We start from the raw sequence: 26,180 nt of genomic DNA on the forward strand, positions 1-26,180 counted from the left end.
ACCCATTGGGGAATTCAGGCTTTAGTAGATCAGTTCAAAACAAACTATGCCTGTGTTGGAATATACGGTCTACCTAAAAGGATTTTAGAGGGATGTTTAACCTGTCACAAAGTGAATAAACGACAACTTACGGAAAAGGTTCAAGGAGGTCGTGAACTGGCTAAAAGACCCTTTGAGAAAATACAGGTGGATTTCACTGAATTGCCGAAGGTTGGGAGATATCAGTATTTATTAGTCTTGGTTGATCATCTTACGTACTTTGTAGAAGCCTTTCCAGTGGTAAGGACTACTGCAAAGACGTAAAGAAACAACTGAATTGTTTGGTACAAAATGGGAATACCATACTCCCTGGCACCCACAGAGTTCCGGGAAAGTAGAAAGAATGAATGGGGAAATAAACACCTAACCAAACTTATGGTGGAAACAAAATTGAATTGGGTTAAATGTCTATCGCTGACCTTGCTTTACATTAGAACTCAACCAAGGACAGATACTGGTATATCCCCCTTTGAAATGTTGTATGGGATGCCTTATGACTTTGGATTATTAGTAGAGCACCCGAAGGTCGAAGATAAAATTTTAACAGAATATATTTTAGAACTGACAAAAAGGAGACAAGAACTAAGAAAGAAAGGTTTGGTAGTACAAAGACCTCCCTTGGACATTTCCATACACTGAATCCAGCCTGGAGACCAGGTACTAATCAAAACTCGGAAAGAAGCCTCCCTGACGCCTCGTTGGGAAGGACCCTTTGTTGTTCTACTTATACAGCTGTACGGACAGCGGAAAAAGGGTGGACTCATGCCAGCAGAATTAAGGGACCTATCTTCCCAGAAAGGTGGACTGTAACATCGGAACCAGGAGACCTCCGAATGAAGATAAGGAAAAACGAGACCGGTAAATGAATCACTCCAGATCAGTGGTTCCAAATACACTACAAGAGGTCACCTTGAAGTGAAGAAAGAATACCTGACCAAACGGGGGGGTGGACTATACAAACTAATAGGAACCCCTCAGGTTTTTCCCTTTTGTTGTGAAATTAGATCTCCGGGGAATACCCTGCTTGAAACCCGGGTATTTATGTTGGGTTGTTTGCCAATGTTTAAATTGTAAATGGTCCTGTGTTTCATTTAAGAGACAACCTTATTGTACAGTGTGCTATAAGATTCGCCTAGAAACGGGCCCAACAACCAAACAGGTGGAAATATATTTGAGAGATAACTCACTCTAAATTATTAACAGGATAACAGCTAAATTCCCCTGAAGACTACCTGCTGCTGCCGAGAAGATATTAATATCCCGTTGCTCTCTGCTAAAGAGTAGACGAGGAAGGCAGAGAGGTACCGAACCGTGGGGACAAGAAAAGTTGTTATCCTATTGATAGTCAGAATTGGAGATGAAAATTATACCAAGCAAGGATCCTGAATTGGACGCGGTTTGTGAAGTGTTGTCTAGGTTTGATCAACAAATTACTTATAAATAGAAAAAGGGGGGATTGTAATAAGTAATTGGAGGTAATTTGGTGATCAAAATGGGTTAGATGAGAAAAAGCAATCTTTCTGCACCATGCTGCACCAGAGAACATCCTGTTTGGCGAGGCTTAACCAAAATGTTGCAAATTGCAGTGCTATGTTACTATGACAACTTGTATCTCTGTAACAAACTACCCAGACTTGGAGGAGCCACGATAACCGAAGAAGCAGAAAGGCGCGAAAATCAACCTATAAAGGGGGCTGTTTAGCTTGTTTGAATTCGCGAGCCCTTGGCGGAGCCGCGGCTCCCCGGCCGCCCAGCGCTGCTTTTGCTTTTCTACCTGGCGAGCCTTTGGTGGAGCTGCGACTCTCCGGCCGCCCAGCGCTGCTTTTGCTTTCCTACCTTAATAAATACAGATTGAATTTACTTTGGACTCTGTTTGTCTCAATTCAACTATAACACATACGTTTGGGTCTGATGATCCAAATTGAAAGCTCAATTGATATACTGAGGTAAATCATGAGAGCGCTCCTGCCACACTGCTATCAAGTTCTGTCTGACTGCAGCGGCTGGGCTCACTGCAGCTCCAGCCATCCTCCATGCAAACCTTGGCCTGGCTGCCATGCCGTGCCAGGCCACTGCTCAGCCTGCAGGTGAGGCTAGCACACACGGCACAGCCACGCCGGTCCCCAGCGAGATGGTGGTACCGGGCAGGGGCTTGTCACGGCCCTCTTGCCAGAGACTGACCGCAGCCGCCGTGGGACTTGGAGGCGAGGGCCACTGGCCCAGTGCGACCACAGCCCTCGAGCACAAGCCTCCTCTCTCCCTCCGGAGGGGTCTCGATGGGGCTGAGGAAACGGGACTCCGGCAAGCAGCAGCCCCTGCAAACGCAGACGAAGTCCCTATACCCGAGTGCCCACCCGCCGTGCCCCAGCGAGAAGCCGCTCCTAGCCCGGCCCCTCCGCAGCTCCTCCTCCGAGGCGGTGCGGGCGGGCCCGGCCCGGGCTTCGCTGCTTGCGGTCGGTGCGCGGCCATGGCGAACCTACTGACGCGACAGGTCACCGCCGCCCGCCGCCTCCTCTTATTCCCCGCTCCGTCCCCGGGTTCGGCGGCGACCCGGCGCAGCAGCTATGCGCTGCCCACCGCCCTGGTGCGCCGGGGCGGCCTGGTGGGCGGCCGCTGGGTGGAGATACCCGCCGCTTTCCCCGTGCAGGACCCGGCCAGCGGCGAGGAGCTGGGCCGGGTGGCCGACTGCGGGCCAGCCGAGGCGCGGGCGGCCGTGCGGGCCGCGCATGAGGCCGGCGCCGCCTGGGGCCGCCTCCCCGCCAAGGTGAGCGGCCACGGAAGATGGCGCCCGCCGGGACGGCGAAGCTCCTTGCGCTGCCTGGGTCGGAAGGCGGCCGGGGCGGGGAGGTCTGGGGCTTCCCTTTCCCCTCCGTGAAGTTCGTCCCAGGCGGCGGCCACGGCAACTTTCTCCCTTCCTAGGAGAGGAGCGTGCGGCTCCGCGGATGGTACGAGCTGATGATGGAGAACAAGGAGGAGCTGGCGAGGATCATAACAGCCGAGAACGTGAGTACGGCGGCGGGACCCGCCTCTGCCGGGGGGGCGGCGCGGAGCCGGCGGCCCCTGTCATCATGGGCACTGCCCTGTGCTAGCTTTCAGCCTTTTTCGAAACGTAACACAGGGATGCTGACACTGAAATAAAATAAAACCGACAGCCGTCAAAGCACCTGTACGCATTTCACCAGTTAGCCACCACATCTTTTTTTTATTAGTTAAAAAAGTTGAGGCTAGCGGACACATTGCGCATTCACATCTCACCGTTAGGTCAATGGATAACGTTGCAAACGTTTCTCTTTCTGACATACATACACTGCATTTGATGATCGTAGTACCTAACAATCCAGCAGAAATCAGCCCCACATTGTGCTTCATGGTATACAAAAGCATACATCAACCTAAGCTGTGGTCTTCGTGGCAGAAATGTTTATCAGTTTCATTGACTCAGAAAAAAATTACAGTACTTTTAAAGCAAGTCTCCAAGTTGGATTCACTCGGTGTGCTTTGGTTTGCATCACAGAGCAGTCTGGGAGCTCACAGACTGGTATCCTGGATAAAACCATGCTGGAGGGTACTTCAGTAGCTCCTCTGTGGGTCCCAGCTGCTAATGCTCGTTCAGGCCACAGGATCAGATCTGGAGGTAGTCCAGAGTAATGCTCCCCAAAACAAGTGTCGTGATTTCCAACTTCTTCAGAATGGTAAAAGCAGCTAACTGCAGAGTTTGTAAATAAACACATGCTACATTTGCTATTCCAGCTCCTTGTCTTGGGCAGGTGTGAATCCAGGCACAACATACAAAATGCTGACTATACAATGATGGTATATTGAAGCCACACAACTATTGCTGCTGCAATCATATAATCATTTTTTGGAGACTGCAATGTACATGATAGGGGATTATAAAGTACTCCTCTGAAAAAAACAGAAACTCTGAAATGACTTGAATTTGTTTTTACTGCTTCAATCTGATTTAATCAAAGGGGAAGCCTCTGAAAGAAGCTCAGGGTGAAATCCTGTATTCTGCCTCGTTTCTGGAGTGGTTTGCGGAGGAAGCTCGCCGGGTTTATGGTGATGTCATTCCAGCATCTGCAAATGACAGAAGAATCCTGGTGCTGAAGCAGCCAGTAGGAGTGGCAGCCATTATAACCCCAGTAAGCATAGCTGAATTTTTCAAATCATATGAAGGTTTTCAGCTTAGCCCACAGCATGGGGCTGTGGCCTTGTGGCTCCTCCTGCCAAGGAAACACCCCTGTAAAGTTTTATTTCTACCTTGTGCTCGCGTCTTTCTGGATTGGCAGAGCTTCTTTGTCATGTTCGCTTAGGACAAAGCACGTTGTGCAGGTCTCTTTAGGTTATCATGTAATTACAGAAAATGTCAGCTATTTCTGCAAAAGCAAGAGGCAAAATTTTCACAAGTTTTATTGTACTTTTCTCTCTCATCCTAGTGGAATTTCCCCAGCGCTATGATTACCCGGAAGGTTGGTGCAGCTCTGGCAGCTGGCTGTACAGTGGTAGTGAAACCTGCAGAAGACACACCTTTATCAGCATTAGCTCTTGGGGAGGTGAGCTTTTATGCTAAGCTTTACATTGGCAATGGACTGAAGCTGTAAATGGGGAGTCAGATGGGCTTCAAGGATAACTTTGGCCAAATTCATACATAAAGGAAGGACACGTTGGCTGAATTGATCCAGAGGTTTTAGTTTAGTAAGAATCTTTGAAAGTTGCCTCTAATATGGTCTAGAGCCTCAAAGAGGACCTGGCCATTTAACTACACAAAACATCTTTATGTCTTTCCTTTGGTTACTTTGAATGACAGCCAGCTTAAACTGGAGCAAAGCTGCTCTCTTGACACCATGGCATCTGTTACTAGTTGTTGTGCTGTGCAGTTGCGGCTTCCATTGACTTGGACTGGTTTCTTCAAAACAGTAAATAAACATTAAGTGACTATCCCTCATACAAAATGCACTGATCACGCAAATTCTGTGTTTCTTTTGTTGCAGCTTGCAAACCAGGCTGGAATTCCAGCGGGAGTGTATAATGTTGTTCCTTGTTCCAGACAACAGACAGCAGCTGTAGGGGAAGTTCTGTGCACTGATCCATTGGTAGCCAAAATATCTTTTACTGGCTCTACAGCAACAGGAAAGGTACATAAGTGCACAGAATATCCTTGAAGATTATTACTGTGGTTATACTGGAGAAGTAGGGGGAAAGTGTGTGCCTTTATACAGAGCTGCCTTCTTTTCTGGCTGCTGTACACAGATTGTCCAAATAATTTTGTATTTCTTGAGATACTGCCTATTTACTTTAGTATCAGTACTTCACAGAAGGATGCCTGTGTGCAACTTCTGGATAATTGCCCTTTACTAAATTATAATGTGAACAGTTCTGTACAAGATGCTCTTGTTTCATATCATAGGGTGACAATATACTAGTAACACTGAAATTGAGTTCCAAAGGTACTACTCAGGAATGGCTTCTGCAGTTGAGAAAAAGTGTTAGAGAAGTGAGGCCCTTGCAACTCCCCTATCAACCTTAGTCGACAAGCAATCTTACTCGTCACTGTCTCTAATGAAATCAATAAAACTGCAGAATGTGGCTAGAACATGCCAGAATTCTACAGGAAGGCCATATGCAGAATGAAGAAAGAGTCCGATATCAAGGCAAATCTTAATCCCCAGTTCTGTCAGGTCTTGGAGAAATTTTGTAAGAGTAGTCAAGATTTTTATTACCAAAAAAGAAAAGAACAAGCAAACAAGAGTGACAATATTAGTGTATAAAAGCCTGACCTGAACTGAAGTTGATGAAAATCCTTCTCTTCGTTATTTCTTGGCCAGAATTTCATCTCGAAAGATTTTAATGAAGGAAATTAGTCCTTGCTTTTGTCATAGGAGAAAACAGATAGTCTAGCTTTATAGAGAAGACACAGATTAATTCCCTGCCAGGGTTAGTTTTTCACTGCCTTCCATCTGTGGTTCCATAGTTCACATCTGGTAGAGGTACAGATTTCTGTGTCTCCTCTGTTGCCTACAGATACTCCTGAAACACGCAGCTGGCACTGTGAAGCGAGTTTCCATGGAGCTTGGAGGACATGCTCCTTTTATAGTGTTTGACAGCGCCAACGTGGACCGTGCTGTTGCAGGAGCCCTTGCTTCTAAGTATAGAAACTCTGGGCAGGTAAGAGTAACCTTTTTGTTCTTGTTTCTGGAAAGTGAAGAGCTATCGCTTAAGTTGTAAATAAGCTATTTTGTGTAAAAGGAAAGCATAGAACACTTCATTGTGAAGAGAAAGATGCTGGACTCACACATGGCTCTGGGCACTCAAGCCAGTTATCAGCAGGTCTGAGTAACACCACTGTAAAATCCCACGTACTTTCACAACATACATGGCAGTCCATAATATCACTAAGAAGGAAGATGTGCACTAGGACCCCTCGCAGGAACATGAGAAGTTATAAGACATTTTGTTATATGCTTTGTTAGCGTTAAATTCATTGGAGAACTAGAACTGTGAGGAGACACCATCCCACCTCAGTTCTCAGGATTATGTTTTGTAACATGTGCCTAGCCATTTCTTAAAATAATGGCTTCAAGTCCTATGATAGATGTTTCTATATGTAAGATTGTGTCTTTGATTCAAGTCTGTTGTTGTGTTCTGAAAGCGCCCAGCAGGAGTTAAGGGGATTGAAATCTGTTAAGACACACATGGCTAGATATTTCCACAATGAAGAGCTTAAAAGAAGTGATAGACGGGCTTCAAGCTTAGATTGCTTCAGATGTATTTTACTTGGAGTGAAAAAAATTTGAAGAGCATCATTTTCCAGAACAGTCAGCTGAACAAGGCTGTGTGGAGACTGTTCCAGCCTTATGAGTATTACCTCTATATGTGAACATGCAACTTTGGAGAAGCAGCAAGTTTTCGGTAGGATTGGGAGGTCATTGGTTAGGAAAATGTTACTTGAATAACACAAGAAGAAAGCATAAGACTAGTCTTGGGAAGAAAGAAAGGAAACAAAATAGATTGGAATGTAGACAAGGACCACTGAGTGATCAGACACAGATTGTACAAGATCTACCATAAAAGGCACCTCTGCTGCTGCATAGAAGGATAAAGTAGCTGTTACTTTTGAGAGCAGCAAATCAAAATAGCGTGCAGTCAGAGCAAAGGGGTAGCACAAATAAGTAGGCCACTGAAAGCACTTACAAACAAATTCCAGGAAGAAGGCAAACTCAAACTCAATTAATGAAGGCATTAGAAAAAAAGACCCAATGCCCCCAAGTGTGATGTGAAGTTCTGCTGCTCAGTCCAGCACTCTGCAGTCTGTAATTAGAAAGTATTTCTCGCAGCTGCTGCACCTTGGTTGATCCATATATCAGAGTCCACAGAACTCACAAAACCTTTTCCCAGTGTAAGTGACTTAAACTTAGCAGTATGGCATATTTCACACACATACTTGTTGAAGTTGTATTTCTATAGTGAGTGGGGTGATGAAAGAAGTGGCAAAACTAGGTGACACCTTAGGATGATGGAGAAGAGGCAGAGGTCAGATCACTGTAGTAACCTGATAGTCTGTCATGAAGGCCAGAATCATTGATAAATACAATATAAACTACTGTTTGTTTTTCCTTTTCATGTTTATTTCCAGACCTGTGTTTGCACAAACCGCTTCCTGGTGCAAAAGGGAATCCATGACAAATTTGTGGAAAAGTTTGCTAAAGCTATAGAGAGAGAACTACATGTTGGAAGTGGATTTGATGCAAAAACCACCCAAGGGCCACTAATTAATGAAAAAGCAGTGGAGAAGGTATTAAAAAAAAATTCATTTTGACACCTTGATTTCCTTTTTATGATCCGTAAAGTAACTTCAGATTGATATTTCACTTTTTTCACACTTTTTTTGTTAGGGTGTTTTTGCAGGGTGGCTGGAAGTGTGTTCCACCCTCCAAGTCCATGTGTATATATATACATGAACAGATGTGGCCAGTTAATGTATCATTCCCCTACTTTCCTATTTTTAAGGGAAAAAGAGATTTCTCCTTTAGGAGAAACTGATTCTTCCAGATTACTTCCTAGCTATTCTCAAGAACATTTACTCAAATTGGATACACTGTGAGAGTTGTATGGTGATCCTGCAATTCTGAAGCACTGTGAATGACAGCTTATTTTGAAGAACAGTGCCTCTGTTTGGCAAAAGCTAAGCAGAATAATACATTGAGGTTAAAAATAGCAGAGCTCTGGATGTTGTAATCACTCGAAACCTTACATGCATGGTTTGGGTCTTCTGTGTTGGATGACTCATGACTCCAAGAAGTTATATTTTTTTAAATCACAGTAAGTCGCATTTGCTATAATAATTCACCCTTCCTAAGGTTAAAGATTATTAAATTACGTGTTTTATACTTTGTAAGATACTACGGCTCAGTTATATGTAGGCTTAGTCTGAATCCATTTGAATGCTGCCAGATTCCTTCTGTTTATAAGATAATAGAATATGAAAATATTCAGAGTTATTTGGGAGACAAAGGATACAGTCCTTTGATTTCTTTCCTTCGTGCCTTCCCTTTGCATCACAAAAGATCATATACATCTACACACACAAACAGGCAAGCACTGTGTATAGTCACTTCACTGCCTTTCTGTAATTTCAAAGGACAGTATTCTAGGTGGAGACTGCTACTTTAGTTTTCATCACTTCCTGGTCTTTGGATGAATTGTAGATGTAGGGGGTGGAAAATGTTCTTGCCAGTACCATCTCGAAAGTTGTCTGCTTCTCTTTAAATTACAGTCCTGTACTTCTCTTTTCATAGTGCTTGTTCATGGCTATCAGGTGTAATTCTTAGTCCTGCAAAGACTTTTTCCCGTGTTAGATGTAATCCTTTCATTTCAACAGAAAAGCTGAATCTTTAATATCCGTGAGACTGGGACCATACTCATAATTTATCCCTCTGAAATTATCTCAGACTGAGAGGAATAAAAATTCCAGAGAAACTTTAAATAATATTGCAAATGGTCTTCTGTAAAGTATAAACCTCTCTTCCAAATCTTCTGTTTAATACTGGAGGGTATTATTTCTTGAGTGGAAGATATGCTGTTGTTCATTCCTAAATGCTAACTTTGAGATTTTTGGTTTCCATGCCTCAGGTAGAAAGACACATTAATGATGCAGTTTCTCAAGGAGCATCTATCGTGACTGGAGGGAAACGACACAGCTTGGGGAAGAATTTCTTTGAGCCAACACTACTTAGTAACGTTACAACAAAAATGCTTTGCACCCAAGAGGAGACATTTGGCCCTTTAGCACCAGTTATCAAGTAAGATTATTCATTTTCCAGATTAAAAATAGTAATTAAAAAAAATATTTTGAATAAATATTTTGAATGACAGTTTGCCAAAAGATATTTTTGTACAGTCACGAGTCTTTTAATAAGACTGGGGTACACATGTGAAAACTTCCTTTGGATATGTGGTTCCTTTTTTTCTCTCTCTTGACATGATTTTAGCATCTCTGCAACTTTTTGAAAATGATTTTTCTTTTAAATTGCATCAGCAGTTAAGCAAGGGTAGGTAGCAGCAAAACCCTCATCAACTTCATGATTTGTGGTATGAAGTAGGAGGCAGGACTTCGCACTTTGTCATGTGATTTGCTAGTCCTAAGTTTTTGTGACGAAGGATGACTTGGAGCTCTCTTTTTCTCCTTAAAACCTTCCCTGCCTCCATCCAGAGCAACTGCATGCAATGGAAGAACATAATGGTTCTCTCTCATAGTTGAGAGTGCTTGTGTAACTGGGAAAATTGGTGGACAAACACATGTGAAGTAAATGTTTTAGCTGTCATTATCTAGGGAGGATAAAGGCAATCTTAACTACTTAACTGTGGTTTAAGAGAAGTGGTAGAAATTCCTCCATTGCTTCAAAGTGAAAATTAAATTAGATGTTTACAATACACTTTTGGGGAAAAAACTGCATCTTGACTTTTTTTATTTCTGGTGAAGCTGCTTCTTGTCACTAAGTCAGCAAGATGGTAAATGAACTGCAGGCCTTACTTGTAATTTTTCTCTTTATATTGACAGATTTGAGACTGAAGCAGAAGCTATTGCTATAGCAAACGCAGCTAATGTGGGTTTAGCAGGTATGCCTCTCTGTCAGATAAATGTATTTCTGTCATTTTATTAGCTTTAGTGTTATGAGATGATGATTTTTAATGCAACGGCAGACATCATGGCAGTAAGGCTATTTTTCACAGTCTTCTGCAATTGTTCTTCCTGATTTCAATTTTCCTTCCTGTATCTCTGTGTCTGCATGGCAGGATATTTCTACTCCCAAGATCCAGCTCAGATATGGAGAGTTGCAGAACAGCTGGAAGTTGGAATGGTTGGTGTTAACGAAGGCATAGTCTCCTCGGTGGAGAGTCCTTTTGGTGGGGTGAAACAGTCTGGCTTAGGGCGAGAAGGTTCAAAATATGGCATTGATGAATACTTAGAAATAAAATACGTCTGCTTTGGAGGCTTATAAAAAAAAATCTTCAAAAAGCACAATCCCAACAGCTTGGAAAATAGTGCTGTAGTTTTAATAAGCTTCTTGAACCATAAATAAGCCTGAATGCAACTTCTACCTTCTTTAAAACTAAGCAACCCTGTTTTGTTTGTGTAGATATTTACAGTATTCTGTGCTGCCATATGTTTTCACATGTTCTTTATTTATACATTCAGTTTTTCAGCAATGTGGTCAGTGTCCATCATTTTTAGTAAGGAGTAGGGGAGAATGCACATTTATTATTCTCGGATTACCCCTGTATAACTGGGAGGACTTGAGAACTTGTGCATCATGAAAACAGATCATAACCTATGGTAAGTGGAAACTAGACTACCGTTTTCTACTGCCTCTAATGTTTCAGTGTGGAAGGCTTTGGGGACGGCAGTTTCCCTTTAGAGGTTTGTGTAAATACATTTTCTAATGTGGTTATGTGACCTTTTAGAAGCAGGTGTGTCTTTTTTTTTTTAATTTTGGGAGAATCTGATGCTTATGAAAGGTGAGGAATTGTCTTTAGCTACAGCTAGGCATCTGCACAGGCAAACAGACAGCATTTTCAGTGCATGTTAATGCTGGCTGCAGAGATGCCAGCTGTTCAGCTTTGGGCTTCTGAGCAAAGAGCTGTAACTTGTGCCTAACAGCTTGCACACCTGGGATCAAATACAGCCCTTGTTTGATGTTTGTGAGCCCCGGCAGTCCTGGGAACAGGACAGTGCAGGACAAGGAGGTGCTGACTTAGTGAGTAGCAAGAGGAAAATGGGATGCTTACTTGGAGGAATAACTTGCAGAATGGTAAGGGAACCCTATAAGGGCTGTGTAAGGAAGCAGAAGTGGTGACATCATGATATAAGTAAACTCCCTTCCATGCAAAGAAAATGACTCTCCTTGGGTAGAAGTACAGTCATTGATGTAGATGTTGCTCAGTGTCTAAAGAACATTACTCACTACTTCCAAAGAACATAAGCAGACAGATGGTTCCATTCCTATGGGCTTTGTGCCTTGAATTGGATTGTGGTTACACAGGTGAATGTCCATTAGGAAGGAACATTTAAAAACCTTGGAACTTGGCTAACTTGGGACCTAATAAAGATTTAAATAGAAGTGATTAGAGGTGAGACTTCTGCACATCACCTATTCTAATTATCTTCCAAAGATGATGTAAAGCTTCCTTAACATGAAATACTATTTTAATGGCAGTCAAAAGAAGCACTTTAAAAAAATGTGCAATGTTAATTTGGCAAATAATCAGAACTGCAGAAGCTAAGGAGAATAAATTTTGTTTCCTGTGTTGGTTAACTTTATTTGTTGAGGTTTTATCCATTAATAATTAAAAATAAATAAAAGAAGGTAACAGAGCTCTTCTTCCTATACACTAATGAACGTACGCTGTGAAATGGGATATTTTAAGATATTTTATCCAATCAGGCAAAGAGGTACCAGGTAACACAAGACTTGGGGGGGTGGGGAGAAGGCAAGCTGGAACTGAGTTTCACAGTGTTTTTTTAAAGCGCACATAAGGTAGCATTGACTGCTACTTATTATTTCTAAGTATTTTTTATGGTTATATTTGTATAACACTTGAGACCAGGTGGGTCTGGAGCACATTATTTGTCAGTAGAGTGTGTGTGCATTGTGCCAACCTAAGGGTGGTTAAAGGACAATTATTGTCCTTCAGTGATTTCCCCAGTGCACCAAAACTGAGCATTTAAGATAGTGAAGACTTGATACTGTTATCAGTTGCAGCATATGTGCTTGTTGTCAAGAACAAAAAAAAGGATGGCCTATTTCTACACTAGTCGCAAGAAATTTTCTTATAGCCAACTTCTAAATTACACTATTAAATTACACTATTGAGCACACAGGCTGCCTGAATTTGGGGAATAGAGTGTTGTGGAAGAGGCAGCTGTTTGCCAGCCTTGGCTACCAATAAGTGTTTATTTCTTACTGGAAAGAGTAACTAGGTAGAAGAAAGTCATAACTTGGTGCCTGGGTACCACAATTCAGTGATGCAAGTATGCTTACAGGTACTGCACACAGGTAGAATATCTGCCACTGAAATTGCACAGACTTAAAATATGTCTGCCTGTCAACTGCAGTATAAGATCAAAATTAAAGTTGTCTCATTTACTGCTGTATGACAGTGCAGTCTTGAATGTGGGTGTACTTCCTGGGACAGTGCAGTTGGAAGATAAATTCTTGAACCCGCTGCTCTATTCATTCCAAAGTTACTGATCTAATGCGTTGGTGCATTTAAAATCTTTATGTCTTTTCTGAGAATAGCATTGTTAAAATTACTGTTTACTTTTTTTCTAGCAAATAATACCTTTTACTATGCCTGATAACAAGCACAAAGCATAATTAAAGATAAGGTATGTAATAAACTTTAAAAATACCTTTGTCTAGATTGGATTGTGATTGGATTCCAGCATAGTATCCTTGTGTCAATAAGGTCTACATCAGTTACGCACAGAATAATCTTAAAGTTGTCTTCATACCAAAAGCTGTAATTCTTCAACAAAAGATATACTTGAATTCTCACACCTCAGTTATGTTGATTGCATTTGTGATAGTTTAGTAATTTCTGGGTATCAGAACTGATGGTAAGTGTTTTCAGTTAATAAATAACTTCTGTGAAAGCACTGCATTGTGTGGTTTATTACCTTATTCAATGCTGAACTAACAAACTGACAGCAGCCACATTAAGTTCAGTCTCTCAGATTTGCACAGAATTTTTTGTTCTGCCATCTTTAGCACTGGAAGAAGACACTTCTTTGCATCCACATGTTCATGAGGTGCAAGATTTTGGTTACCCCAATTACAGTCCCTTGAATCTAAATCAAATAGATGAGACTACTCTGGCATACTAATATGCCATCAGTAATTTTATATGCAAGTCTTGTGTTTAAATGTTTGATTCAGCATAAAATACAGCTTTGTGAATAAGAGTGCCTTTCCCTGCTTTCAGGATATCATTACTTGTATAACTTTCCACTTATTAAGATTTAAAATAGATTTTTGGAGGCTTTATTTCCATTTAGTTAATACAGTTTTTGAAGCCTCAGAAACGGTCTTCTAATTTCCAACCCGACATAGTCATGGCCAATTTCCATTTTACTTTCTTATGTTACCCTTTAAACAGCTGCTGTTTGACACCCCTCCTCCCTGCCTGTCCTCTCTGTGTAATAAACTCTTAGACACTATGTTTACCTGTTCTACTAGACACTGACATTTTTAGCTTAAACAGGCAGAAATTCTCTCCAACAACAGTGCAGAAGCTTTTTTTGGCAAGTCATTCTAGGTAATACTTGTCCATTGCTATGCTGAGCTGGCAAAGTGACAGTGGGTGCTCAGAACAAGTGAGGGAGGCTCTTGATGCTTGTAATGCTGACCCAGCACTGGTGAAGATAGACATACTGAGAAGTATCTCAAGCCTGACCATATCTAGTACTTCATTTTGTTTATGCACTTTCTGGTCACCAAGATCAAGGAAATGTTTAAGCAGGCTGGTGTTCTGCAGCCAATCCATTTCCCAGACACTAGTGTTTTTAGACACGTTTTATGCTTTCATGTTTAATTGTGCTTTCATGATTAACTCACAGAACGTGAACAGCAGTTTAAAAGGTTTGCACAGAGTAAAGTCATTTTTACTGTTCAAGATCAGGCATGTGTTGGGCTATCCTGTGAGTTTATTCACTTTATCAGTGAATGCTGAAGCTGCTTGGCACAACCGGCTTGAGTTGTTTAGGAACCACCCCTGGTTATCTTCTGCAGCACAAGGCTAGAGGTTTACATTAGCCTACTTGAAGGGGAGGGGGGAGGCAACTGCTGTTGCCAAAGCCTACAGTGCAGTAACAAATGGGCAATTCTTCAATAAAAGACACTGTGTATGTATCTCATCGGCTCTTCTAGCAGCCAGTATTTCCTTGTAGGAGTCAAGTATGAACATAAGAGGCACCATGTAGACTGTAGCACCTTATAACCACGTAAAGTTGCTTTTATGGTGTATTTTTTTCCTTACAGAAGGACACTTTTATTTCATAGTACCTTTTATTATTATTTAGCACAAACTTCACACACACTGATGCGTGGAATTTTCTTTCCCAGGTCAGAAACAGGCACCATAACCTACCCCTCGCTAACAGCAGGGGGTTACACTGCACACTAGCACCTCTGATTACTGCAAAGCAGTCACTGTCATTACAAACAAACAAGTACTGGATTCACTCTACAGTAAGCCACAAAACTTGTGAAGCCACCACACTTGGCATGACAGCTGTTGAATTATTTGCACACAGCCAATTAAACCAAGTAAGGACAAGCAGCACGTGAAAACCCTTACTGTTAACTGCAGTAATTTTTTTTCCCCTGCTCTTTGATGTTCTGAATTATGTTACCTCTCTGAAAAAAACCACTGTTTTGTCAGTAGGAAGGGAAGGGATCACATGCTGCAACTGCTTTTATGTTTGAGGACAGACATAAGCTTTGGCATACAACATACCACTATTTGCCTGACTTGAGTGTTGAGTCCAATACAGAATACCATGTCTAAAGGAATACCTGACAAGTTCCTAGAAGGAAAGACAAAACTTTATTAGTAGTTACATAAATGTAATAATTTCAGCTCAGAAAGGGTTCCAGTTACAATACATTACCATTTGCAATAAATAACATGTTCTAGAAACAGATTCCTAATATAAATTCTGTAATAGCTCACCCATCCACCCACAGGGAGAAGTACTTCAATACAGAGCCAAACTACTGATGTGCGGCTCATCTGCACTTCATTCGTAGCCTGTGCAAAAGAAAAAAATTATTTGCCTTTTCTCCCTCCTTTTTTAAATTTTATTTCTCTTCTTTAAGGTTCCCTCCCTTGCCTTGGGGAGTTCAGGACCTAAAAGGTATATGAAATGGATTCTCCTTTGCTGCAGAAGTATGGGATTAGTAGTCTAGTTAGGGATCACTGACAAGCAATAGCTCATGTTAAGAAACTTTAATTCATCTCTATCCCATTTCCCTTCTTCTAGAGGAATGTTTACCTCTCTCAAACTTCACATAAATGGCTCAGAAGACTAAACTAGCTGTCATTTTATTGCCATCATTCCACAGCTCCAGCTGACTACAGCCCATTATCAGTATATTGATGGGCAAAACTATTTTCACTTCAGGCTTAAAACAGGAACAGGAAATTTGCTTAAGATCTCACTTATTTCAAGAATATCAGAACAGTTTAAGGAAAGTTTAAGCTCAGCATAGAAAACATGCACTCACTCTCTGTTAAGTTCATACACTGTTAAGTTCTTTGCATGTTTGCTCACTTCTGTTTGCCCACAAGAGACCAAGAAATAAAAGGAAAATCAGCATCATATAAGCAAACCATCTGACAGCACAAAACAGATGCCTGAACAGTACCTGTATCTGATGCATGTGACAGAGGGAGACTGCTAAGACTCCATTTACCTAAAAGGATGCAGTTGAAAATGTATTCTTACACATGAAACAGGAATAATTTTTTTCTTCCTCATCCCAAATAAAAAAATTCTCTGCAATTAGACTGTTCACATTTTGCTTGAATTTCTCCGCAACCTACTCGGTTACTATGAAAGGCTGAACCATAGGACAGAGAATTTGTATGTGTATCTCAGTGGATCTGCCACGGTAAATTTTGTTTCATACTGCAGTAGTGTTTTGGTTGAGAAAACTAAAAATCACAAGCCAATGACCTGTTCACCGCATGGCAGTTTTGTGCTGTGTATACAATGCATTGAGTATGGAAGCTGAGTACTGAACCTGTTTAATGCCTCAGGCAGGAATGATAAGTTTTTTTTCCAAAATATACTCCTTACTTAAAATGCAAACAAAAGGCAGTCCTTTTACACAGCTGGACAATTTCTGCTTGTGCATGCATCAGCATGTGTAAATGTAAAACCAAGATGCAAATGAAAATCTAGCACTTACACCAAGGCTATGATGCACTATTAAGTATCAGCACACCATTTGCCTTCACAGAGAGGCACTATCTTATGAGAGCCAAACTGAATTTATTCTTTATTTTCAGTGAACTTTAAGCCATACATGACAGGCTGTATCAGTCTCCTCTGCTTTTCAGTGCAGACAAGACAGGAATATCCCTATTTCACAATGAAGCTGCCAGCACTCTTTCTGTATACGAAGGAAAATGGCGTGTGGAAGTAAACATGAGGACTGAGAACCTGCTTCAAACCCATAGTAACCCAAACTAGAAGATAGCATCAGAAATCCACCATTATGTTTGCACCTTAAACAGCTAGTTTTCTGATGCTTTCACTTCAGGTAGACCTGACATTCTGCAAGGAAGCAACAGTTCTAGACATGAGAATTACACTGAATCAAGATACAAGGCTTGCTATAGTCTCTCCTAAATTCCTGGGGAAAAAAAAGAAATCATGCTTGGCCAAGTGACACTAACATGTGATATCACAAATTCACAGAGCCAGAAACTATTATTTTTAACTTTCGTGCAAGTTTCATATTAAGAGCAAGCCCAATCTTATGTATGACGAATGACTTCTCCTTCCAAGGAGGCGGAAGAAGCAAATCAGTAAAATTAGAAGCAGCTCAAAAATTTAAACTATATTCAACTTTTAAAATGTAACTAAAATACTGTTAGCAATGAAGACGTCAAAGCACCATCTAGAGAACAGAATTTAGTAAGCAGCTTCCACTTGCTAGGGCCTTATGCAATAAGAAATAGGTCTAGTGGTTCGTATTTGTTAGAGCGAGAAATACTTAGTCAAATCATGCAGATGTTCTCATGGCACAAGAACTTGCCACCAATCCAAAGAGCAGAGCCCACAGTGTATGTGTGAGGGGAAACAGCCCTGGGAATTCTGCAGCATTGAGGAAAGCAGGTTTATGACTCCTGTAGTTGTTTTACTAGAGAATCAGCCTTTAATTTTGTTGTTGTTTTTTTTTAAAAAAAAAGATGTCTGAGTTTTAATTCCTTGAAAGAACTACCCCCCCTAGGCTTCACCACCAGCTTTAAAAATGTAAAATAAACCCAAAACACGCAAGTGACTGCCTTCACAAAACTGAAAGATGGTGCTGACTACACTAACATGTCCTGTAAGTTTACAGATAAAGGCACACTGGATACAGTATTTAGCAGAAGCATTAATGGCAGCGTGGCCAATACAAAGTTGTAGTTGCCTATGCAACTTCTCTCCCCCCCCCCCTTTTTTTTTTCAAATGCATGTTTCCAAGAGCATAATTCCTGCTAAACCATTTTAGGAATTTGTGCAGAATGGATTAAGTCCAACATTTTGATTTAAAAATGAAAAAAAAAAATAGTATTTGAGTAGGCCTTAACTTTCCTCAGGAATGCTTTAAAGTGAACATTGCGTTATTATTTTAACACCTCTGGAACAGAAATTGAAACACATCAATTGATGTCCTTCCTTTTATTGACCAACTTATTAAAAATATATATATATGCACACACACACAAGAAGGGGGAGAATGAGATAAAGTAGATTTGTTTCAATAAATAGCCTAAAACCCCCATACACAGAGTTAAAACTTGGCTTCTGAAGAAAGCAATTCATAGCATTTATACTGCATCTTGCTGGTGGGTATGGGAAAAACATGGAAAACACTTGCATTAGCCCTTTTTAGCTCTTCGCAGCTTCTCCCAACACTATGACTCCTGCAGCCACACTCAGCTCTCCAGAGAGATGTAGGGCTGGGCACAGGATAAACAGTCCTCAGTGCAGCATCAGTTGCCTTAGGGACTGTTGCTGGCTGCATTTGAGAATCAAAGGTATGAAACCAGGTATGAGCATAACATTGCTGCAACTTTTGACTACATATTCCTTCCAGCCTAGACTGTTCTTCTGACTTTTGCCCAACTCCATTAATAAGAGAAGCATAGAAGCCACAGTGTTCAACCCAACTACTCTGTTGTGTTGGACTTCTATGAAAAGATGGAGAAAGCCCCAAAATTCTCCACCAAATTATTCCTCATGATGGAGGTGGACTACATCCCCTCCCCAACCCTTCTGATCTGCTCCCCTTGATCTCTATACTACTCTACCCTTCTCTGTTAATGGATTCTCCACCACCGATTAAAAAAAAAAAAAGTTAAAAAACCTGTCCAAAATGTTCCCGGAGGAATGTTTCCTCCCTCAGAACACACCATGCCTCCAGCTCAGCTGAAGACTCCGGCATGTCAGTAAAGCACCCTCAGGAAAGGCAGATGTTGTGGCCAGACAGTACTGCTGACACAGATGCCCCCACAAGTGAGGCGTATGTGTAAAAGCCAGGTCTTCAGTCTGGGATTTCAAGAACAGTACAAAGCCTAATAAGCATGCTGTAAAGAAATTATCCAGACTGCAAGCAAGAACATCAGAACTCCAACACACCTACCCTTCCCAAACACCTAAAGGGATCTCTTTAGACCAACATATCTAGTCACTGAATAGCCACACAGGAAAAGTGCTCAAGCTAAAACCTTCCTCAGTACCAATTCCCATGACAACGAAGGTAGGTGTTGAACCTCCTGCTCCACATAGGGTACTTCACCACAAGCATTTCACTACACGAATGCCTGGCACATTCTTTAATGGAGCACTGAGGCTGACAGATGAAAACTCAGCTGAGGGTTCAGTCTTAAAGGTCCAAAGCTCCTTAAAAGTGCTAAGCAAAAAGTTGTTTGGGATGCTCAAAATCCTTCTGAAGGCACACTGCACTGAGTCCTTCCTGCCTTTCTGCTACTGTTTCCTGGCTGGACATGGCAGACTCCAGGGAGCCAAAGCACCTCCATCATTACAGAAGCAACCTAAGGCTGGACTTCCTTGCAGACACCATACTTTCTAAGTAAATATTGGGAACATTGCATCCTACAGGACACAGATGTACCACATTACATTACAGCTGATTAAGTGCAACTCCTAAATTGTACACTTCCTTTGAAAACAAAGACATTTCCATCTGATGAGCACTACCCTAGAAAAGGAAGTCATAAAGCACAGAGATAAATACAACGCACTGAAAATGCTTGCTCTCTGTGTTCCCAACCTAAACTGAAAATGAAGATTGAGCCTGTGGTCACATATTGCTCTCTATAGTTGCAAGGGAATTTATCTATATTGGCTTTCACTGGTTTAGGTCAGCATTATAATCACACTGCTTCTCCAAGAGAGAGGTAGGAGCACAGGACACAGATCTATATGCATTTCAGTTACCATTGTTAGTAGCTTAACAGCCCTGGCTAGTTTTTTAGCAGCAATACAGGAAAAAAGGCCTTCTGAAGTTCAGACAAACATACAGCATGGAACATGCAAGAAATAAGATGTGCTCTTCCTTGTTCCTATAATGGTGACAAAAGGAGTTAGCTGACCATCTAATTCTTCCTCCTTCTCTCCCCTAACTGTGCTAGAAATTTACCTTTTCATCTGCAATTAGTTGGTATTTTAGGAAGTTTTCGGTTCTGGAAAAACAGAGGTGGGCCAACATGTTTCAGATGTGTTGGACGAGCATGTTCTGTGCTTTTACCCTCATTCAATTATCTGTCTTTGGAACTGTAGCTGAAGGAAACTCCGTTTCTGATGGATCCATTCATGAGGGTTTTAGGATTCTCTCTTTCAATCTTTTCTCTGCTGAAGATAGTATCCTGATCACTGTCAAACTCTGACTCGGAGACCATCAGACTGGAGTTGTGTTCTGTACTTCTGTGTTTTATACCTGATAGTAAAAACACAAAACAAGCTCATCAGAAAGGTTTCACTTTTTAGTAACATCTAACCATCCTCTCCTCTGCTGTGATATGAAAGATAAGTAAAAACATTCTCTGCAATCCATCATAATAGCGTGCACCACCGATATAAAAACTGGCCTAGGAGGTATCATATACTGTCGGGCAGATACTCTTCTGACTTGACAGCACGCCCATCAGCTTATGGCTCTGAAGTATGAATATATGGGTTTAAATTTGAAACAATTAGATTATCTTAGTACGTAGCTAATGTACTTTTAATAGCTTGAATCTGGAAATTAGTCTTTCCACTCTGTCTAACACGAGTGGCAATGAAAGGTCATGGTTTCTACAGAAATGTTATGTCTGTCTTTGTAGGACAGCAGTTTCTCAGGATGATTTTATTTCCCTGGATTTCAATACGTCCCCTGCTAAAAACTGAAACTCACGTAAATCACAATATATGTGAACAGAGGGTAGCAGCTGAAGTCTAGTGATGTTTAACAGGACACTTAGGGGCCAGGAGGGAAGTGCTGCACACCAATAAAATCAGCTCCAAATTAAAGCATGTGCAGGGGAGGAAGGGTTACGTGGTGGTGTCTGTGGAACAATTACATGTTCTAAGTTAAGATCAATGAAGAAGTTCAGAGCAGTGGCTGAGCCCAAGGCCTCATGCAAGAAATGAAATGATTCTCCCCCAACCATTTCACTGTCTACGCTTGCCTCTGTCACTCATTCCCAAACTTGTAGGGCAGCTTCTGGGCTCCTCCTAACTGCAGGTGTCAATTCAAATACATTGACTGTAAGCTTGGTGGATGAGCTCCCAGCTGAAACAGACAGCGCTTACTGTATTTGGGTCGTAGCTCCATCCTCTCCTGTTCATCTATGTTATCTAGGATGGTGTATTTTGTTTTCTTTCTTATCTTCGTCCTCTTTCTGCTAAAAAGAAAGTTACCACAAAGACATTTAGTTCCCATGTACACAAATAAATCCGCTCTCTCTCCCTTTTCACACACATAGCTGCATACCTCGATATACAGAACCTCATTGTACTTTCTCGCTTCCACTTAAAAAGAGCTGTTCCAGTTTATATCTGAATAAAGCAGCTGTACAATCTGGACCAGAGGGTGTAATTTATTTTTTCTCTCTCATACGTAAAGATGAAGAAAGCAAGAAAGATTGCCTTGCTTTCCTAGGCCACAGGGGTTCAGTTTGTTCAATTTCAGCATAGCAACTAGACATAAGGTAGTGTTCAATTTGTTTTCAAATATTTCTGTGAATTGGTTAGTCTCTAATTATTATTTTTTTTAACTGACAGAATTTAAGTGGTTCTTGTCTGGTTATGCTTACAGAAAAGACCAGAAAAAAAATGGAAATTGCCTCCCTCATACATATGCAGGGAAAAAAACCTGCTGGTCTGTAGGCAAATCCACACCTGTTCTTTCATTTAAATCCTTCCCCAGCATCTACTTCCACAGTGCTGCAAACATCATCATCTCTATGTTAAGTTTCATCTATTTCAGGAGTTCCTGATTTGCTCATTAATACAGAAGGGAAAGTCCTGGAGCTAGAGGATTGTTGTACTGGATCAAGAGGGAATGAACAGAGGATTTCAGGGTAGAAATAAGGGCATTCACACATGAAACCAAGGGGGGACCTCCTAGAAGATGCTGTCACACCTCAGGCATTTTTCTGGCCCTTTTTCTCATAACTTTGATGTGCCCTTTGTCAAGGCAAGGATTGACCCTGGGAACGTCTGCAGAAGCACTCTGACCCAGATTGCACAGTGCTCAGCCTACATTACAGCAATAGCCAGCAACTCGGCCTCCCCTCTACAGTCTTCTAAAAAATGGAGTTCACTTGGCAACTCAAAACAGCCTTTAAAACCTTTAAAACTCTAGCCAAATCTTGGACTGCAGTGTATCTTTTTCCTGTAGTGTCGTCCACAAGGCACAGGGCATCTCTTGGCATTCTGACCTGTGCAGCATTTTCCTCCTCTTTTTTACATGTACCTGTATCAACCAGCCCACACTCTGGCACAAGCCACATGAGGACAAAGGACAGAAGCAGCTGAACTCCATAAACAATCCCTTTCTCACCAAATCCACATGGGGTTGTGAGGTTCCACCCCACACTGGGGGCAGGGGCGGGCAGGGAGTGGGACACACTTCTATTTAAACCTTTCTACCAACAGCACCGTTCCTTCAATCATAAAAAGGAAAGCAGTATCAACTCCCATGCATTTCAAACAGCATCCTTTACATATTGCAAAGACACCATAGAAAAAGTTGAAAATCCAGAAAGATTTTGACAGCTTTTCATTTTTGCTAACACCTGAACAAGGTATCTATTTGCTGGGCTTTTTGAGCAGCAACAAAAACACTTGCTGTAGTTACAGAACTTGCAGGGACTTGTCACTTGAAAGAGAATTTCTTAGCAGCTTGCTAGGGATGACTAGAAGTGGGGGAGGGCAGAGAGGGAAACAACATACAGTAGCAGGCAAAATTCTTTAAGGAAAGAAGAAGCAAGAGGTTTGCGCGACTGAGATCTCCTTGCCTGCCAGCCAGATGCAGCCATATGTCCACCCTTCCTGTCCAAGGGAGACAGCAGGTTAGGAGCAAGTCCCTTCCCATGGCCTAGAACACTCCTACATCAGTGACCTTCAGGGTGTACCTCTTTTTTCTTAGCATGGAGTACCTGGAGGGCTCAGTGGGAGACCAGGGAGATCTGCAGTATGCAGTCAACATTTTAACATAAATTATTTCTTAATATGAAGGATAGCCCAATGTCAGCTTTTTGTTTTTCAAAATACAGAAGAGCAGAGAGTCACAAACGGATACTGCTTTTTTGAATGAAAGTGTGTCTATACAGAAATAGCTATAGGAAGCTCCTCATGTCTGAAAAGAGTTCAGTGGTTTAGTGCTAAGGACTGGACTGAAATGTGACAGTTGTCTGCAGTTTTTGCACATAAGCCATCAAAACCAAACACAAATCACATACCTTTTGCAGCAGCAGATGCAGAACCAGGCAAGCCCTACCGTGACCACAATCAAAATAAAACCAGATACAGTCACATAGAGTATACTCCACTCTGAAAAAAGAAACACAACAGTGCTTTGCAAAGGAATATGAATAGGATAATTTCTAATACAACCCCATGAAAATAACCAGTCCTGAGGAATGGGGAGTGGTAACAGGAGCTCAGGAAAACTTAGCACCTTCATATTCTCAGAATAATCCCTAAAAAGTCTTAAGCTTCTAAATTGAAAATGCATGTTTGAAAATTTTCTTCCACTCCAATACCTTCTACCATCCCCAGATACTTGATGTCTGTGTGGGAACTGAAAGCCAAGAGGGCATGGTTACCACCTCAGTTGTCATTCTCTAACTGAAATAAACATAGGTGTACTCTGGGTCTGTCATTTTAGTAGTGCTTTAAAAGAGCAGCTGACTAGAGACAGATCTTTCTACCTGCACGCTTACATTTGTAAATCCAAAACATGAGAAGGCTACAGAGAGATGTGCAAGAATGAAGTCCAACATGTGTATGCTCACTATTGTTATTACACTCTGGAACAACACAGCATTAGGGCAGGGCTGCAGGAGGTCCCAGCCTCAGGCTTACAACCTATGGTCCCATTTTGGTTGGTCAATTAATATTTGCTCACTAGCAGACAGACACAGGGCCCACGGTTACTTAATTACTTGTAGCAAGCTCCTTATGAATTTCTGTAAGTTTACTTGAAGACTGGTTCATTGCTCAGCAAATGTCTCCAAGCCTACACAATACTAAGAGTTGAGCTTTATTTCAACTTAAGTAGAAGATCAATTTAGTTAACTTAAAACTATTAAATATTTGAAATAGAGAGGCTTAGCTTATATGTTAGGTGTGCCACAGAATATAGATGTGGTTAAGCTGGTGAAACTAAATTGCATTTCCCAGGTGCAACAGGCAAACTGAAAGAAACAGTGAAATTAATCATGCTAAAAAGTCGAGCTTTTAAAGGTGACTCTATTGCTTAGTCCAGAACACTGCTGTTTTCTTTCCTTAGGTCAGATCATACTTCTGGCACAGAAGCATCAATTACCCACTCAGAGAATCTAAGCTGTTGCCTCTTTTTTTCAGCTTGGCAACAATCAGATGAATACTACTCAAAAGCTTTGCAATGCCCACGCTACTCAACAACCCTTCCCACTGGCCCCAAATTGTTGCAACATCTCTCTCCCATGACAAAGTTGTCATGCTTTTTTTCCTCAAACAATGATACTTTTTAAAATTTAAACTTTTAAAATATTTTAAATATAGCTACTACTGTCAAGACATTACCATTTCAAGACGTTATTCAAATATCTTTCTATAGAAAGATATTGCTGAGCTGGAAAATAAAGAGAGTGTTTCAGTCTTCCCTCAGCATCTTCCTCCTAAGCACTCCCCATTCTGACACCAAATAATCAACAGTCTCACAGGATGACACGTTATTACTCACCACAATTACTCTCTCCATCATTTAGATAACGATGAATTAAGTTTTCCATCCACAGCTGGTAGCAAATGCAGCGCTTTGTTATGGGGTCACAGTGTCCATGTCCAGAACATTTTAAAAGACAGGCTAAAGAACAAAACCAAAGATAGGGTCAGTTGTGTAAATGGACAACTTGTCACACATCCTCTTACTGCAAGACTAGATTGGTGGTAAAGCATCTAGTTCATAACATTCTGATATTTTTTTAAATCTCCCTTTCCTTTGGTGATAGGCATTAAACAGATTTACTGTTTGGCAGTCTGCTGGCTGTGAAAAGAATGACAAGAATATATCTTATGCATGCAATACTGAAATTGTAGGCAAGTCAAGAACAGTTTATTCTAACCAGAAATAAAGATGAATTAAAGTTGTGGAATTTAGACCTGCTCCTTTCTTTATAACCTGGTTGTAAGAACTTCTGAAGCATCTGAGAACCGAGGAATATTGGCATTCTCAGGTACTAGAAAGACAAGCATCGCTCCAATAAACTACAGTATATTTCAATATTTCAAAAATGAATTACAGCATTTGAGGCTAGAACATTTACATACCTCATACACTTATAGTAGAAGCTATTGCTAGATCAATGCATCATATCAGACTAAATTAAGAAGCTATTCCCCTTAAAACTTAAAAGTAGCAGATTTGCTATGCCAAGAAAAATGTTAATGCCTATTCTCAAGTGACACCTACACAGTTCAGTAATCAAAGTACATTTATAATAGAACAGTCCTTTTCAACAGGTAAAAACAGAATTTACTATCAATGACTATTTTATTGCCAGAGGTCACTCATTTTGTTTGCATTTGGATGATTATGTCCCGGTTTTAAATGACGAAGTCATATCTGCAATATCCGAGTATCATAAAGGGTTCACATTATTAGTGAAGTTTAAAATAGGCTTAGAAGTTCAAGCATCTTTCTGGGGAAAAGAAAAAGTTCATTATAAGAAACCCCAGCAGCCTGTCTACATTGCAAATATTAGAAGACTAGGTTATAACACAGTGATCACCTGAGCATTTTGCCTGATACAGACAGACAAAACCGTATTACATTACAAGCCTATTCCTGAATACTAAAAGCCTTGAAGGAACCAGGGACAGGAAACATTCTGTATCATGGCTGTATTAAGTTGTGCCCATCTTCCAACAAAAGATGGTATGAGCGGGGTATCTTTATCCTCATTCCTGATGCAGACCAGATTAAGATGTGCTTTTGCCTGCTGTTGCAGATGATGTCTTTTGAAAGAACACAAGTGGCACCTGTCTACTACAAATGATCAAGCATTTTAATTATTGTCTTCAACGTCATCTTTCAGAAAGCTACATCGAAGCCCAGACACCAGATGGCAGACAGAAAGCCTTCACGCAC

At 41.2% G+C, this 26,180-nt stretch overlaps 2 protein-coding genes across 13 annotated transcripts in view; one reads left to right on the forward strand and one right to left on the reverse strand.

Moving 5' to 3' along the window:
* Positions 1-2,049: 2,049 nt before the first annotated feature.
* ALDH5A1 (aldehyde dehydrogenase 5 family member A1) lies at positions 2,050-26,143 on the forward strand. 4 transcript variants are annotated; one of them, XR_008575861.1, is made up of 12 exons: positions 2,050-2,803; positions 2,959-3,042; positions 4,014-4,184; positions 4,479-4,595; positions 5,034-5,177; positions 6,064-6,207; positions 7,676-7,834; positions 9,172-9,341; positions 10,100-10,158; positions 10,336-10,400; positions 10,739-10,876; positions 26,128-26,143. XR_008575861.1 is itself a non-coding variant. In XM_054816539.1 (11 exons), exons 1-11 carry the CDS (start codon positions 2,096-2,098, stop codon positions 10,772-10,774), a joined length of 1,857 nt encoding a protein of 618 aa, XP_054672514.1. In that variant the 5' UTR covers positions 2,050-2,095; the 3' UTR covers positions 10,775-13,195. The 4 variants fall into 4 exon arrangements, 2 of the variants coding, with proteins under 2 accessions (XP_054672514.1, XP_054672513.1); XR_008575860.1 differs by lacking the exon at positions 26,128-26,143 and adding an exon at positions 12,873-13,195; XM_054816539.1 differs by lacking the exon at positions 26,128-26,143 and having other exon boundaries at positions 10,739-13,195.
* KIAA0319 (KIAA0319 ortholog) overlaps positions 15,129-26,180 on the reverse strand; it is a 61,898-nt gene continuing 50,846 nt past the window's right edge. For 7 of the 9 annotated variants that reach the window (XM_054816535.1, XM_054816530.1, XM_054816531.1 and 4 more), the window contains 4 exons: positions 24,774-24,896; positions 23,287-23,377; positions 21,134-21,225; positions 15,129-20,276 (listed from right to left, as the gene is read on the reverse strand). In XM_054816535.1, the coding sequence (XP_054672510.1) occupies positions 20,098-20,276; positions 21,134-21,225; positions 23,287-23,377; positions 24,774-24,896 (485 nt within the window). In that variant the 3' untranslated portion in view covers positions 15,129-20,097. The remainder of the gene's footprint in view (positions 20,277-21,133; positions 21,226-23,286; positions 23,378-24,773; positions 24,897-26,180) is intronic. The other 2 variants (XM_054816533.1, XM_054816532.1) reach the window with 1 other exon arrangement.

Source organism: Grus americana, chromosome 2 (genome assembly GCF_028858705.1).
Source record: "Grus americana isolate bGruAme1 chromosome 2, bGruAme1.mat, whole genome shotgun sequence".
NCBI lineage: Eukaryota > Metazoa > Chordata > Aves > Gruiformes > Gruidae > Grus > Grus americana.